The sequence below is a fragment of the Euleptes europaea genome, chromosome 1 (assembly GCF_029931775.1).
Source record: "Euleptes europaea isolate rEulEur1 chromosome 1, rEulEur1.hap1, whole genome shotgun sequence".
Lineage (NCBI taxonomy): Eukaryota > Metazoa > Chordata > Lepidosauria > Squamata > Sphaerodactylidae > Euleptes > Euleptes europaea.
This window is the reverse complement of record NC_079312.1, coordinates 57,576,144-57,590,716: the sequence shown is the minus strand read 5'-3', so window position 1 is coordinate 57,590,716 and position 14,573 is coordinate 57,576,144. Positions and strand designations below refer to the sequence as shown.

Here is a 14,573-nt window from a genome sequence, read left to right as displayed (position 1 = left end):
TTTTAAACTAAAAAAAAAAAAGACTTGGATTTGCAAAATTCAGCAGAGTCCTGCACAACAGGGCCTTGGAGGCTGCATATCACCCTGAGATATTAGGATGATAGATTTAAAGAGTTTTGTTGTTGTTTAATTATGCTGTTTACTGATCTGATACTTTACAGCATACCCTCATTACCACTGAAACTCATCAGAGCAGTTGTCGCTGATCAGCACCTCAAGAAACTTACTGTTTTTCTGATGCTGCTATTCCTGATAGCTTTTATACCTGCAGCAGGGTAATCCTAACATGATAGACAGGAAGGGGGCTAAAGGTTAACTAGGCCAGCTCTCAGTTCAAAGCAGTTCTTTCAGGCGGGTAGCCCCCTCACAGATTAACCTATGCCACAGGTGGAATCAGGAATGTTGAATAAAGATTCTAGCAGAGCATGGTAGCCAAGTCAGCTCGGCAGACGTGTCCCCTCCCAAGCTTCTGGCAGGAAATCTAAACAAGTCCCTTGCTGACCAAGGCCACTGCATCATTCAGCGTCAGCCCCCTTTGTTTACCGCTTTCACCCTTCTCTGACACCATTTTTCCTGTTTAAACAAGATGCTTCCAAGTGTAAGAACCGCCTTGCTGGATCTCATCTAATCCAGCATCCTGTTTCCACCCGTAGCAAGCCAGAAGCCTCCAGGAAGTACAAAAACAGACTTATTTTGAAGTCATATGTTATATTAATTGTAGCCTATGCTCTGTGACATCACTGCGTCCTAAAGCCTTGGTGGAGCTGGCAAAAGTAAGAAACAAAATCGAAAATGTTGGAGGAAAGTTGCTCTTCTTTAGCAGAAGGCTTTATCCGTGCTGTATGCAGCATCATTCTGATGGCTACAGTCTGCATAGAGCTAGTCACATACACAAAAGTCATGAATACGCACATGCGTGCAAAGTTCATCGCTAATAAATTCTTTAAACTTCCAGTGAGCCTGCATATTTCTCATTTAAAATCATTGGGATTTACAAATATATAGCTACAGGAATTATAATTACCGTTTTTATTCTTGTAATTATTATCATCTTCACCATTGCACCGTCAGGGCAAAGAAGTTGTGGGATGCAGCGCAGGAGCAGTTCTGAGGATGTTGAGACTTTTGCACAGTGCCTTTTAAAATATGCTGTAATTTCTCTGTCATTAATGAAAGAGAGCACCAATAAAGCACAGCTTTTGTATAAACGAATAACAGCTTGAAGCTTAGACTAGAATTGTTATTTTGGCATTGCTGTAGGTATGCATGTATGTTTTGGTTCAGCAATTGCCAGCTATGCTACAAATGAGGACTGATTTCCTTTTCTGTTTTCAGTATTGGGTGCAGAAATGTATTCTTATATTCTTTGAGTGTTAATTTTCTGTCCTTGGGTTCTTCTGAGGATATCCTCTTTATTGGTATGTGATTTTAGTTTTTCTAGATTAATTAACAAAAGAGCATGGGCTAGATCTGAGGTCCTCAACATGGCACCCGTAGGCGGCATGTCATCCACTAACATCTTTCATGGCGCCTGCCAACATTTCTAGAAAGTGGGCAAGGCCAAGTAGGGCTTCTGATTGGCCTCTGGAGATCTGATTGGCTGTGAGATTAAAAGCCATCCTGCCTCCTGTGGCATTTTGTCACTGGTTGCACCTCCTGCGGCAGCTGTTTTTGTTGTTGTGCCCAGCACCCTGTGTCAAAACACCAAAAGTGTCAACAGGCTCAAAAAGGCTGGAAATCTCTGGACTAGATGGACCACTGGTCTGATCCAGGAAGGTTCTTCTTATGTTCTTATGACTTTGTTTACCATTAGTGTAGTGACCCATGTAATGCCTTTTATTAGGACCAGCCCAATGACATATAACACTGCGCAAGCTTTTGAGTTCCCCAGACAGAACTCTTCATCAGAGTTTAAAAAGAAAACAGATTCAAATGGTAGTTTAAGATTGCGGCATGGAATATGCAGCCCTGTTTGTTGTTAGGACAAATGCTTTTTCACTGTTGAATATCCTTGAATACCATGAAGTTTCCACCATTGGCACTTAAGGAGAAAAAGACTTCCTCTCTCAGTCTCTCTCTGTGTATATATAGTTCTGTATATATGCTTTTCCAGCTTTTGAATAAGGCTGAGCTTTACTGTATATTGATTGTGATCTAACACAGTATCTAATATAAGCAAAACGAAATGCCAAACAAGTTGTATCCCTGTAAACTAATATGAAATCATGACTCAGCCCTTACAACATATGTTGACTTAGCAGTCAGCAGTGTGTACATTGTACTTGTGTTGTCTTTCAACATTTTGTTACTTCTTGTGTGTGTGTGTGTTTGAAATAATGAGTTACATGAATGGATCATGCTCAGCCCTTAGGCTTATGCTTTCCTTGTGACACTAAAAAAATCACAGGGTATTTCCTTATTTGGTTGCTGCCACTGCCGCTAATGTACCCTTTCACAGATGAGTCACAAAGCATAGTGTGGCAGTGGTAACATACTGGTTCTTGTATTTGTTGTAGGCCAAACTATGTGTGACCCTGATGTTCCATGACTGGAACTCCAGATGTGTAATCTGCTAGACTTGGGAGGAATGTCATCTGATTTGGATATTGGGAAGTGGGGGTAACTCCCCTCTCTCCATTTCACTGATTAAATGGCTTCCCATTTGTTTTCAGCCCTTGTAGGGGACAAAGACAGGTGCAGTATGGATACCATTCTTTGTCCTTATGAGGATTTAGAGCCGTTTCCGCACCAACAACTTACAACATATTATCCTCACAGTTGATCTTATATATTTGGCTGCAAATTCAAAGTTTTTGTCCATTGTATTTCTTCTTCTCAAAAACGTTTCACCCTTTTCTAACCTTAATGTGAACCTCCATGCAGGCAATTCACCCCCAGCACGCACAAAGCAATCAGAGAGCCACCGTCCTCTCTGCTGTGAAATGTGCACTCTTGATGTAAGTTAACTGAGCAAAACCCTTGCTGTGGGAACGTTTGGTGCGAAAACAGCAACAGAGAATCAGGCTGCACCTCCTGTTAGGTTTTCACTGCTAAATGTAAGAAGTTACGCAATGCACTTACAGGAATATAGGAAGGAATGCACCAACAACTCCTTTGGTAAGCAGAGTACATTTAATTAAAAAAATTAAAAGCACAGAAAATGGGGACAGGTGGGGGAGATGGTCAACATGGCAGGTGTGCACAATGGAAGGGCGGAGAAATGAATAGTGTCTCAATTGTGTCCGCACCTCGGGGGAAGTAATCTTGGAAATAGAGAAAGGGAAAACATCGTCCTATAAGTGCTTGCAGATAACATGCCGATTAAATGATTCCAAAATGGTTCCAACCCCAAACAGAGGGAAAACAGTGCAGACATAAATAAATAAAAAAATTCATTAAACATTTCAAACAGTTGGTGCAGAAACGGCCTCTAAGTAGCTGTGCAGTGAGGTGAGTATTTTTGATTGGGGAAATAAGTGGCAGTGGGGAAAATCAACCTCCCCTTCCTGTCACAACAGACCTGTTCAGTTGCAGCTGCTTTTTGAGAGGATTGTTCATATGCATGATCGATGTGCTTAATGTCTGGGCAACTTAAAAATGTTCCACTGCCTTTCTTTTTAGACATATACCAGATCTCAAGCATTGGTTTATGTTGCATAGGGCTTCAAGGTTGTGTTTTTATTCCATGTGGCATTGTGATACAGAGGTGGAGAAAATTGTGTTAGGGACACCATGTGTTTTCTCTCTGGGGTTAATTTTAAAGCATGTCCTCCTTCAGAGTCTCACTTTATCATACCTCTACCCTCTCACACTCACACATTTGTGGATAGACAGTACTTCATTGAACATGGGATGCACTTCAGAGGGAACAGTGTTTAAAACCTATGATATGGCTTTGTGATGCTAGTGCTGTTTGTTGCCTTTTTGCCAAGATTGCTGAATATCCCTGCACTAACCAAAACTCTGCTTCAGATAAATGTTTAAGGGACAAATTACGCATTTTTAATTGCTTGGTCACTATTGACCCACAGCTCCTTCTTGTGTCTCCTGGTTAATTAAAGCAGATCCATTATGTGGTGTTGCAATGGTGGAGTCTGATCTGGAGAACCGGGTTTGATTCCCCACTCCTCCACATGAGCAGTGGGCTCCAATCTGGTGAACTGGGTTGGTTTCCCCACTCCTACACACGAAGCCAGCTGGGTGACCTTGGGCTAGTCACACTCTCTCAGCCCCACCTACCTCACAGGGTGTCTGTTGTGGGGAGGGGAAGGGAAGGTGATTGTAAACCGGTTTGATTCTTCCTTAAGTGGTAAAGAAAGTTGGCATATAAAAACCAACTCTTCTTCTTGTCATGCTCAACATTTTTTCACTCCACTCTAATTCATGAGTTGCTGGTTGTGGGTGTTAGAAAAATACTAACTGCAATAAAACCCCATATATGCACTTGAACTCACCATTATTTGGTGATGTGGGTTGGTGGTGATGATATACATGAAGCTGCCTTATACTGAATCAGACCATCCAGATCAGTACTGTCTGTTGCAGCGGCATTCCAGAGTCTGAGGCCTTTCAGTTCACCTACCTCATGATCCTTATAGCTGGAGATTCCTGGGACGGAACATGGGACCTTTTTCATGCCAAGCAGATGCTCTGCCTCTGAGCCACAGTCCCTGCCCTGTGCTGATTGGCTCAAAGCCCCAAATCAGATGTTGCTGCTCCAATTCTACAAAACTAATAACCTCCTTCAGGTGGATTCTCCCCATGTTAATGTGGCCCCTCCATCCTGGTTGATGGTGTGGGCAGAAACAGCACGAGCATTTCTGCAGTGGCCACAGTGTCATAAAGATAGTGTAAATCACCTAATTGGTCAAGTATTAACATGAGTTCACTTGAAATTAAGCTTTAGGTTTCTGTTAACTAATTTTTTCATGGCATGGGAGGGGTTTAATTTCCAAGTATTCAAACTGCAAATGACAGCAGTGCTATTTTAAAATTGTTCTAGTTACTGCAACAAAACCTTTCATAGACGTATAATAGGAGATCTGGGCGTATTCCTCACACATTCTAGGATGTAGCATATTCATAAGGTTACATAATAAAGGCTCTGACCTAGAAAAATACAAAATAGTGCTCTCTGATCTCTATTCTGGACATTAATTTTTCACAAATACTGTGGGGAAATGCTGGCATAATCAGTTATAAGAAGCCAACTGAGTGTTGAAGGCAATTGTGTGAGTGTAAGGATTTTTTTCAACTTTTATAGAAGGAGAGAGAAGTATTTAAGAAATGTAAATATGTATAACTGAGATGAGACAAGGAAGCACTGGAATGCACGCTGAGGAAGGCACCCTTGGGTGAAAGTTAAGAGCATACAATTAGTTGAGAGAGAATCCCAAATAAATGAAGGACAGAAGTAAATAGCTGTCAGAGTGGTGGGGAGAAGCATTGGGCTCTTCAATAAATTGTATTAGAACTGGTTCTGTTTATTCACAAATGGTCTGGACTGAAGGAACGAGTGCTGAGATAGTTTTGCAGATGTTACAAAATCATCTGGTATGATACTCTGTAAGGAAGGGTCTCTCCAAACTGTGTGAGCATGCCATAAAATGGCAAATAACATTCAAAGTAAGTATAAAGTGATGTGCATTGGATCAAACAGTCCTGAATTTACATATTGGGATATTAACTGATGACATCTGATCATGAAAGAGTGCTTGGGGTCATGATGAACAGTTCAGTGAAAGTCCTCAGCATGGTGAGCAGCAGTGATTGAAAAAAGCAGATCCATGCTGGGACCAATTAGGAAAGGGACTGAGATGGGCAGCCCATTCCTCAAGGGGGTAGATAGGCAGTGGCCGGGAGTAGCGCAACCACGCTGCTTCCACAGAGGTTTCCCGAACAGAAAATAAATGTTTAAAATGCATTTTTAAAAACCCATGAAAGTTACACAGAGTTACGCGGGCCTACGCCAGCTATTTTGCTGGCATAGCAACGCTGTAGCATAGAGGGCATCTGCTTCTGGGTTTTTGCTGCCCATGCAGCAATGCCACTGGCTGAGGCCCACATTGCTGCATTGCTCTGCAGCACCAGCTTAAGTGCTCCCATGTCGGTGTCCGTGCCACTTTATCACAGCTCAAAGTGGCATAGATACCAGCGCGGTGTTACCTCGGCTCCTACGGTGCTGCTGCCCTTCAAGATTGCACGGTTAAACTGCTGGCATTTTCTATAAACCTACATTGTAGCTTCATTTGTAATGTTATGTGATTTTGGTCACCTCATCTCAAAAAGGGATGTTGCTGAGCTGGAAATGTCCGAGGGGTTAGAACTGTTTCTCAGTGTTGGTTTCACTTTTTTAAAAGTGAAAACATGAGACGCACAGTGCACGTTTTATAAAATTATGCATGATATGGAGAAATTGGTTGGAGAAGATTCCCCCCCCCCCGCTCTCTTTCATAACACTGGATTTTGGAGTCCCCCATGACGTTGATTGGTGTTAGATTCAGAATAGGCAAAGGAAGTACTTCTTCAGAATATGTATAATGGTGGAATTCTTGGCCACAAGAAATCGCGATGGCTGCTGGATTAGACAAATTCATGAAGGGTACGTCCATCAATGGCTATTTATTTATTTATTTAGAATATTTCTGTGCCGCCTCTTTAGAGTCCTGCTCGAGGTAGCTTATAGTTAAAAACCACACTACAAAAACCACACTATAAAAACAAGCTGTTACAATATAGTAGCTAACTGGATCCTCCAAAATGAGAGGCAGTATACAACCAACAAAATCTTTCTTGTGGCCTTCCCAGAGGATGGTCACTGTTGAGAATAGGATTATGGATGAGGCAGATCCTTTGTCTGACCCAGCAGGTCTCCTCTTATCTCAGTTAGGTAAGGTAAAGGTCCCCTGTGCAAGCACCGGGTCATTCCTGACCAATGGGGTGACTTCACATCCTGACGTTTCCAAGGCAGACTTTGTTTGCGGGGTGGTTTGCCAGTGCCTTCCCCAATCATCTTCCCTTTACCCCCAGCGAGCTGGGTCCTCATTTTACCGACCTCGGAAGGATGGAAGGCTGAGTCAACCTTGAGCCGGCTACCTGAAACCAACTTCCGTCGGGATCGAACTCAGGTCGTGAGCAGAGCTTTTGACTGCAGTACTGCAGCTTAACACTCTGCGCCACGGGGCTCCTCTTTTACCAATCTGTAAAATGGCAATTATAGTGACATGCCTCACAGTATTTATTTATTTACTTTATTCCCCACCTTTCTACCCAGTGGGGATTCAAAGCAGCTTACATTGTTCTCCTTTCCTCCATTCTATCCTCACAACCACCCTGTGAGGTAGGTTAGGCTGAGTGTGAGACTGCCCCATAGGTCACCCAGCAAACCTCCATGGCGAAGTGGGGATTGGAACCTGGGTTTTCCAGATCCTGGTCCTGTGATTCACTGGATTGATATGAGGGTAATAATAATAAAGGACTGCAGGTACAATTAACAGTAAATAAAATAAAAGCGTTGGCAGGTTGCTCTCTGTTCACCCACACATCTCAGAGTTGCCTTTCAGCTGAGAGTTCATTGAGCTGTTATAGCAGCTATGCAGAGGCTGCTGAAAACTCTTTTACACAGCAGCCGTATGTGGCTGCCCAGGTCCAAGTCAACCTTGTATCATTTTGATCAGCCACCTTGTGTGGGTGTTCTCCATGCCATTCAGTGCCAGGAATGTGCCCACAGGAGTGGTAGTTCTTCATATGAAAGGACTGATAGGTAACCAGATTGCCCACATTTGCAGGGGCAGGGAGGAGCTGCCACCATTTGAATGTGTTTCTACATGATCGCTGAAGCAATGAAATGGCTGTCTTGTCATAAGAGAGCAAAGTTGCAATGCAAGCCTAAGCTGTCTCCACTTGGATGCTGGAACTTTTGAAGCAACCCTGATGATCTGGAAGCCAGACCCAGTTGTTGCAACAGAACCTACTTCTAGTTAATTTGTTGAGGTTCATCACCTGACTAAGGTAGCTGTGTGAATAAATACACAAAATAGCTATCCCTCCTTTGCTCTCTCTCTCTTTCTCTCTCTCTCTTTTTTAACTAGTTCACCTGCTCACACATCTTCCTGTCAGTAATTTGTGGCATACTGACAGCATGATGGAGGGGAACCCCCCTTCCATTGTAAGAACACTGCCTATCTGATTGCCAGGATAAAATACTTACTTTTCGCAGGCAAGTGGCCATTTATAAGTCTAGAATAGAATCACAAGCCCCTGCTCCGTTGCCTGTGAAAACAGCCCTGTCTGCTGCCATTAACAAATGCTTATGCTTATATCTCAGTCTTGTGAAAAGCTTCATGGGCTGGTTTCCGCAGATCAAGCTGCTAGAGAAGAAATAAGAAAAACCAAGCCAGGAATCCCCCCCCCCCCCCATCAGCTGGCAGTCTTGAAATGACACCACGTGGATTACCTTCCTTTGAGTTTTCTTATAGTAAAATGTCAAACCCCGAGGGGAGGGGAATGTGTTACCCTGTGAGGGTCTTTTCACAAGTTATTTGTATTGCTGATTTTAAATTCCTAAAACAGTGATTTTGCTGCTAATACTTCAGTCATGGTATTATGTAGAACACTTGTATAATCTTAGTCTATCCCACCCACCTCCCTTCTCCAAGAAGCTCAGGGTACTTCCTTAAAGTTAGGCATGTTACTGGTGGATCAGTCATAAATCCATTTACTAAATTGATTTCGGCTGAAATTATTTCCAAGTAAGCAGGCTTAAAATTGCTGTCTACAGATTTACTGACCGTGGGCCAATATGGTGTTTTTAATCCTGTCTGCAGCAATGGCAGGTTGTCGTTAATCCAGAGCCAGTCGTTAAGGAGTGTACAGAGCTGCTTTTGTCTTTGCCATAAGAGGTGTTTTGAAATTGGCATAATTCCAGTGTATGCAGGAGTAGCCTTTCACACATTGCCTAAGGCTGGAATCTTCTTGGGACTTGACTTGCCTGTGTTGTCACAACATTTGGACAGCAAAACAGCTGTAAAAGAACCAGCTGTATGCATAGAGCAGTCACCACAGTGTAGTGGTTAAGAGTGGTGGACTCTAATCTGAAGAACTGGGTTTGATTCCCCACTCCTCCACATGAGCAGCAGACTCTAATCTGGTGAACCAGGTTTGTTTCCCCACTGCTCCACACTAAACCTGCTGGGTGACCTTGGGCTAGTCACAGTTCTCTCAGAACTCTCTCGGTCCCATGTTGTATCTGTTGTGGGGAGAGGAAGGGAAGGCAATTGTAAGGTGCTTTGAGACTCCTTAAAGGTAGAGAAAAGTAGGGTATAAAAAACCAACTCTTCTTCTGTAGAGTACCAAAGGATGATATATTTTCATTGACATGATGCTCTGCAAGCCTTTAACAAAGAATTGTAAAACTGCTTCAGATTCTACACATGCCAAGTGTGACCTAACAAGATGAACACACAGCCCACTAGTCATATGTTGTAGTTCTGCCAGATGCTTTACAATCCTGTTGCTTTTGCAGTCCTGGGCATGTGTGGAAACAAGACCACTTGGCCAAGGGCTTCATTCAGCTTGGTCAGTCGCAAACTGTGCAAGCCTGCTACATGATGTTTGTATTTCCACAAGCATTTTGAATTGATGGGAAATTGATGGGTGGTAATTCCTAAACAGGACTAAATGGGGGGGGGGAATAGTAACAGCTTCCTCTTATCGGTGGGTTCCCATGTCTTAGTTAAATGCTCCTAGGACTTTGCGTATTAATTCTTTCACGTCTCAGTAAGGCCAGACAATCTCTTTTTTGTTAACAGGAACTTTTTTACTCTTGTAAATAGCCATATTGATGCTGCTTTTGTATCCACAACTTATTTGTTTGTGTTTTCCCTATCTTCTAACACTACTACTTCTACTTCGATGCTCCTTTATAGGGGCCTGGTGTTTGTGGCTCATGGTGCTGGAGAACACTGCTGTCGCTACGACGACCTTGCCCAGATGTTGACGGGGATCAACCTTTTCGTGTTTGCTCATGACCATGGTGAGTGCCATTAAAAGACTTAGCCACTTTGTCTTGTTTGCCTGTGAAATTAATGGGTAGTGGTGTTGCTTATACCCAAAATGTAGGGATATGTAGATATAATAAGTTTGAATGCTTTTTTTCTCCTGAGTATAACACAGGGCTACGTGTGTTTTTGTTGGAGAGGGAGGCAGAGAAATTGTGCTAGAAAGGAATTTAGATCTGTAAGAACAGGGGTTCTTCAGCTTAGCTATCAAGGTGCCTATTTATTCTTAGTTCATTTTTGTTCTCTGGTTGCTGGTTGGTTGCCACTGGTACATCATCGTTCTAACAGTTAGCTCAAACATGATATTGGAGATCCATGACTGCATCTCCTAATTTTTTAAATAGTTAAAATAGGCACTGGGGGCTCTAAATTTCAGCAGCACCATTTCCCTAATGCTGTTTCCCCGACATAAATTATTCCCCTAGGTTTGTGCTATTGTTTTTTGCCAGTGGAGAGCTAATAGCAGTGTTGAGGGTAGGGAATTTAGATCAGGGTAACAGTCTCTTTCTACATCATACTGCTTCTTATTAGTTTTAAGCAGATTACTAAAATATATAAAATTAGATCACATTTGAATGGCTGTGAATATCAATCACATTTAGCATAAAATTTCGCAGCTGAAAGAGTGATAGGTCTATTAATTTCTGCTAAAAGAGGTAATGTCTCCATATGATCTATATTTTGGAGCAAAGGAATTTTTTTAAAGATTTCTAAACTCAGAAAAATAGTTGCGTTCAAAAGTCACGTGGTCTAGAGTGTCTACACTACCTGCACCTCCGTCGCATACTCTATCAGAGTATGGTATCTTAAGATACCTCCCTTTGCAAAAAGCTAGACAATAAGGCATTTAGGCATGCCACCATAAAGGCACCCCTATACTGAGGAACAGTCAAATATGACCAGTAGTCGGGAAGCTGGCCAGATGGAAGAATACAGACAAATTGAGTAGAACAAAGGTGTCGTGCTCTACAGATGATACTGTTGTAATCATACATAAATCAACATTTCTTAATAGTGCTGTTACTGTCTGGTGGCTGAACGAAGGGAGTCCAAGGAAAGACTGAGGAGCTGAAGTTGTTGCTCTACAAGTTTATCCCAATGGGAAACATAAAAATCCTCTCTAATCAAACTGAGGTAGCCCTCGTGGATGTCAGAGTGTATAATTTTAAGAGAAAAAGCTTTCAACCTAGTCTGAGCTTCAAGAGATGATTTTCCCAATTCAGCTCGGAGGGCTACCCCTGCTACACGACTTAGAATTCCGGAGATGGACCGTAGGAATTTCAGAAGGATTGAATCAAAGGACTCCCCTATTTTGTCGATCCAGATACCAAACCCATATAAACTTTGTGCAGGGAAATACTTGGGGGGAAAGGGATAAATGTTCCCTCCCCTGGTGATTTGATGAGATCTGCAGCCCCTCCCCTTCCATATATGTGTTTTAAAAAATGGTTGTTGTTTTTAAAGTAAAGGTTTATTATTTTTTATAAACCACACAATTCATACACATCACACACTACTTAAACTCCATATGCACAACAAGATCCTCCTCAAATAACAAACAGAGTGGACATGATACATTTTATATCAGTTAGTTCTATTCTTATTAGTCTGGACACACACTGTATTCTTTACTGAAAAAAGAAAGAATTTGTTTTGTTTTTAATTTGGCTCTCCTGCATCATGTGTGATTTTGCCCTTAACTGTTCTGGTAATACTGTCCCATTTTCGGGAGGAAAGGACTGTATCCTCCTCTGAAGGAACACAACATTGTAGGAGTTAGTTGCCTAAAAGCCTTTCTGAGGAATAGCAAAAACTCACTTTGAAGAAACCGGTCATCCTGTCCTACTGGACCATGCTGGGAACGGTCAGAAAGCAAGCACCACCGTTCACTGTTTCCTTTCCTATTTCTTCCATGCTTGTATTTTTTTTACAGGCCCTCTCCCCTCTTTTTCTCCTTGTCCTCCTGATAACCCCAGTATTTACAAGGGCTTTCCCAAAACTCTTTATTGCTTTCATAAGTTTAAAGATGGCATACGTGCATTTCCGTGAGCCCCAGGAAACCCCAATTATTTCATTAGGTTATCTTGTGTGACAGCCACACAGTTTGAGCCATTAAGCTCATAATTCATCTTAATGACCTTCTGGGAGTGTACACTTGGACCGCATCCATGGCCCAGTATCCCCCGCCCATGTTAATAACACTTAATGGTGGCTATTATGCTTTGAATGTTGTATACATTCTGTTTCCTGGGCCATCAGAAGTCTCCAGGCAGAAATGCCTTGTGAAGCCACTGTTTTGTTGCTATCACTCCTTTGTCTCTGATAAAAGTAGGTATTGAAAGCTGCATTGTAGGATTTTTGCCATCCCATGTTGAAAAGTATCTTCTCAACCAATATGGGGTTGAAACATACAGAATTTTTCAAGATTCTAATTTTATATTGAATTGAACATACAAAATCATGTTAGATATCTAAGGCTAAACTTCTTCATAGAGTCCAGGAAAGTGTGTGTGTATGTGTGTTAAGTGCCGTCAAGTCGCTTCCGACTCATTGCGACCATATGAATCAAAGTTCTCCAAAATGTCCTATCTTTGACAGCCTTGCTCAGATAAATTTCTTTGAATATTTTGGAGACTAATATCCAGACAGTGGCTGTATTATATCACTCCCTCCAGTCCTACCCATTCATGGGGAAAACTCCTATGCATATGGGATCGAAATGAAACTGATGCTGAGATATCTGGCCTGATTTGTCAGGAACTTTACATTACCATTTGTCAACTGCTCTGCTTGTTTCAAGGGGCGCCAACTGATTTTAGGCCAGTGATATTATAATTTTCAGAATAGTTAACTGTTTCATGTCTTGCCCAAGTTGTCAAAAGGTGAGGCATGATCATGCAAATGAGATATTCAGAATCTATTCTTAGAACATGTTCTTTCTTTTGTAATCCTTTCTCAAGAGTGTATCAGAGCAGACCCCAGTGTTTTAGCCTCTGCCTTACTGATAATACCCTCTAGTCAGGGACTCAGTTGCCAGATCAAATTTTCATGGTATTCTCCAAGGGCCTTAAGAAGGCTAGGGCAGGAGGGTCTTCTTCACAGAGATCTGAACAGAAAGCAGCAAGCATTCTAGGCTTCAGGGACAGAGAAGAAGACAGGGTAATTTCTGTCCCAAAGGTACGGAGGGGAAAAGGCAGTAAGGCTGCCCATAAATAGCTTTGTCCAGTTCGAAAGCATTCAAGCGTAAAGTTCAGTTGTGTTTCAACACAAGATATACACCAGTTTGTTTCTAAGGCAACATCTTCCCTAATTACAACCATTAAATAATCTGATGGATTTATTCAGGCTACACAAGGATAGCTCATTTTCCTGAAGGAAAAGTTCAGCTTCCAGAGTTTTGGGGAAGTACCAGACCCTTGCCTTCCTATACTGCTTCAGCAGGATATTCATACTATCCCACAGCTGGATAGTAGAAACAAGGAGAATCCACCTGGCTCCCCAGATATCCCTCTGACCTATTATGAGGAAGTCAACAGCAACAGAGGTCATTTATGCATGGGCACTTGGACTCACGTTTGGCCCTGGTCTGACTCAGTTGTTCCTTAGAGCTCTGCACGAGTTCTCCGTCCATTAGAAAAGACTTCACTGCCAGCCCTCACAATGTCTGGGTCTTCCCATTCCTCTGTTAATCCGACTTTTCCCTCTAACCTGAGCTCTGCCTGGCTGAAATCTCCGTGCAGATGGCAAAACCGGGCCACAAAAATATTGGCTTCCCTCTCAGCCAATCACAAAGGAGCGGGTAAAGAGGTGGAGATTCAAATACTTCCTGCTTCCTAGTATGTGGGGTGATCTTGGTATCCAAAAGGCTGACAGCCGCTAGAGATCATGCTGCGTGGTTTATAAGGCTGGCAGAACTGTTACAATACCCAAATGCAGACTTTCAAAAATGCTGCTGAGTTTTCATGGATTATAACACTTGTAGGCCTCCTGCAATGCTGATTGCATGGGTAGTCTTTTGTATCAGCAGTTTCTAGAAATGTGTGTGGATTCTCATTTCATGATTGGCCAGATCCCTCTGAATTAAGAGTTTTTGGTCCTCGTGGACCTGTTTTTGACATTCTCCATGTGGGACTGTAATATTTTTTTAATTGGCTCCAAAGCTGAGGACCTGAAGACTCATTGACGCTTGGCCCATTAGTTTGAATGCAAGTTGTCGAAAGATCTTCATGCTCTGAATATGGTGATGTTACTTTTTGTGAGAGCACCTTACATCCTTTTGGATCTTCATCTTCTTATATTTCAAATGTATGTATCTCCAAGATTTAACCATAAATAGAACAGTGCTTTAGAGGAAATACTGCTGACAGAATGGCACATCTGGAAACTGGGAAGTGAAGAGAATTAAAGCAAAGTTGCTTCTATTGCATTGTGTAAGGAGACGTGTGTTCCCCTCCATGTATCTTGAATTTCTTTTATGCTAGAGAATAATGAATAGTCCCTTACCCAAGGATGATC

General features: G+C 42.2%; 1 protein-coding gene across 1 annotated transcript in view; it reads left to right on the top strand.

Annotated features, from left to right (window-relative positions):
• The window catches only part of MGLL (monoglyceride lipase), a 117,566-nt gene that overhangs the window by 22,413 nt on the left and 80,580 nt on the right, over positions 1 to 14,573 (top strand). The window contains exon 3 of the mRNA XM_056859347.1: positions 9,927 to 10,033. Within this exon, the coding sequence (XP_056715325.1) occupies positions 9,927 to 10,033 (107 nt within the window). The remainder of the gene's footprint in view (positions 1 to 9,926; positions 10,034 to 14,573) is intronic.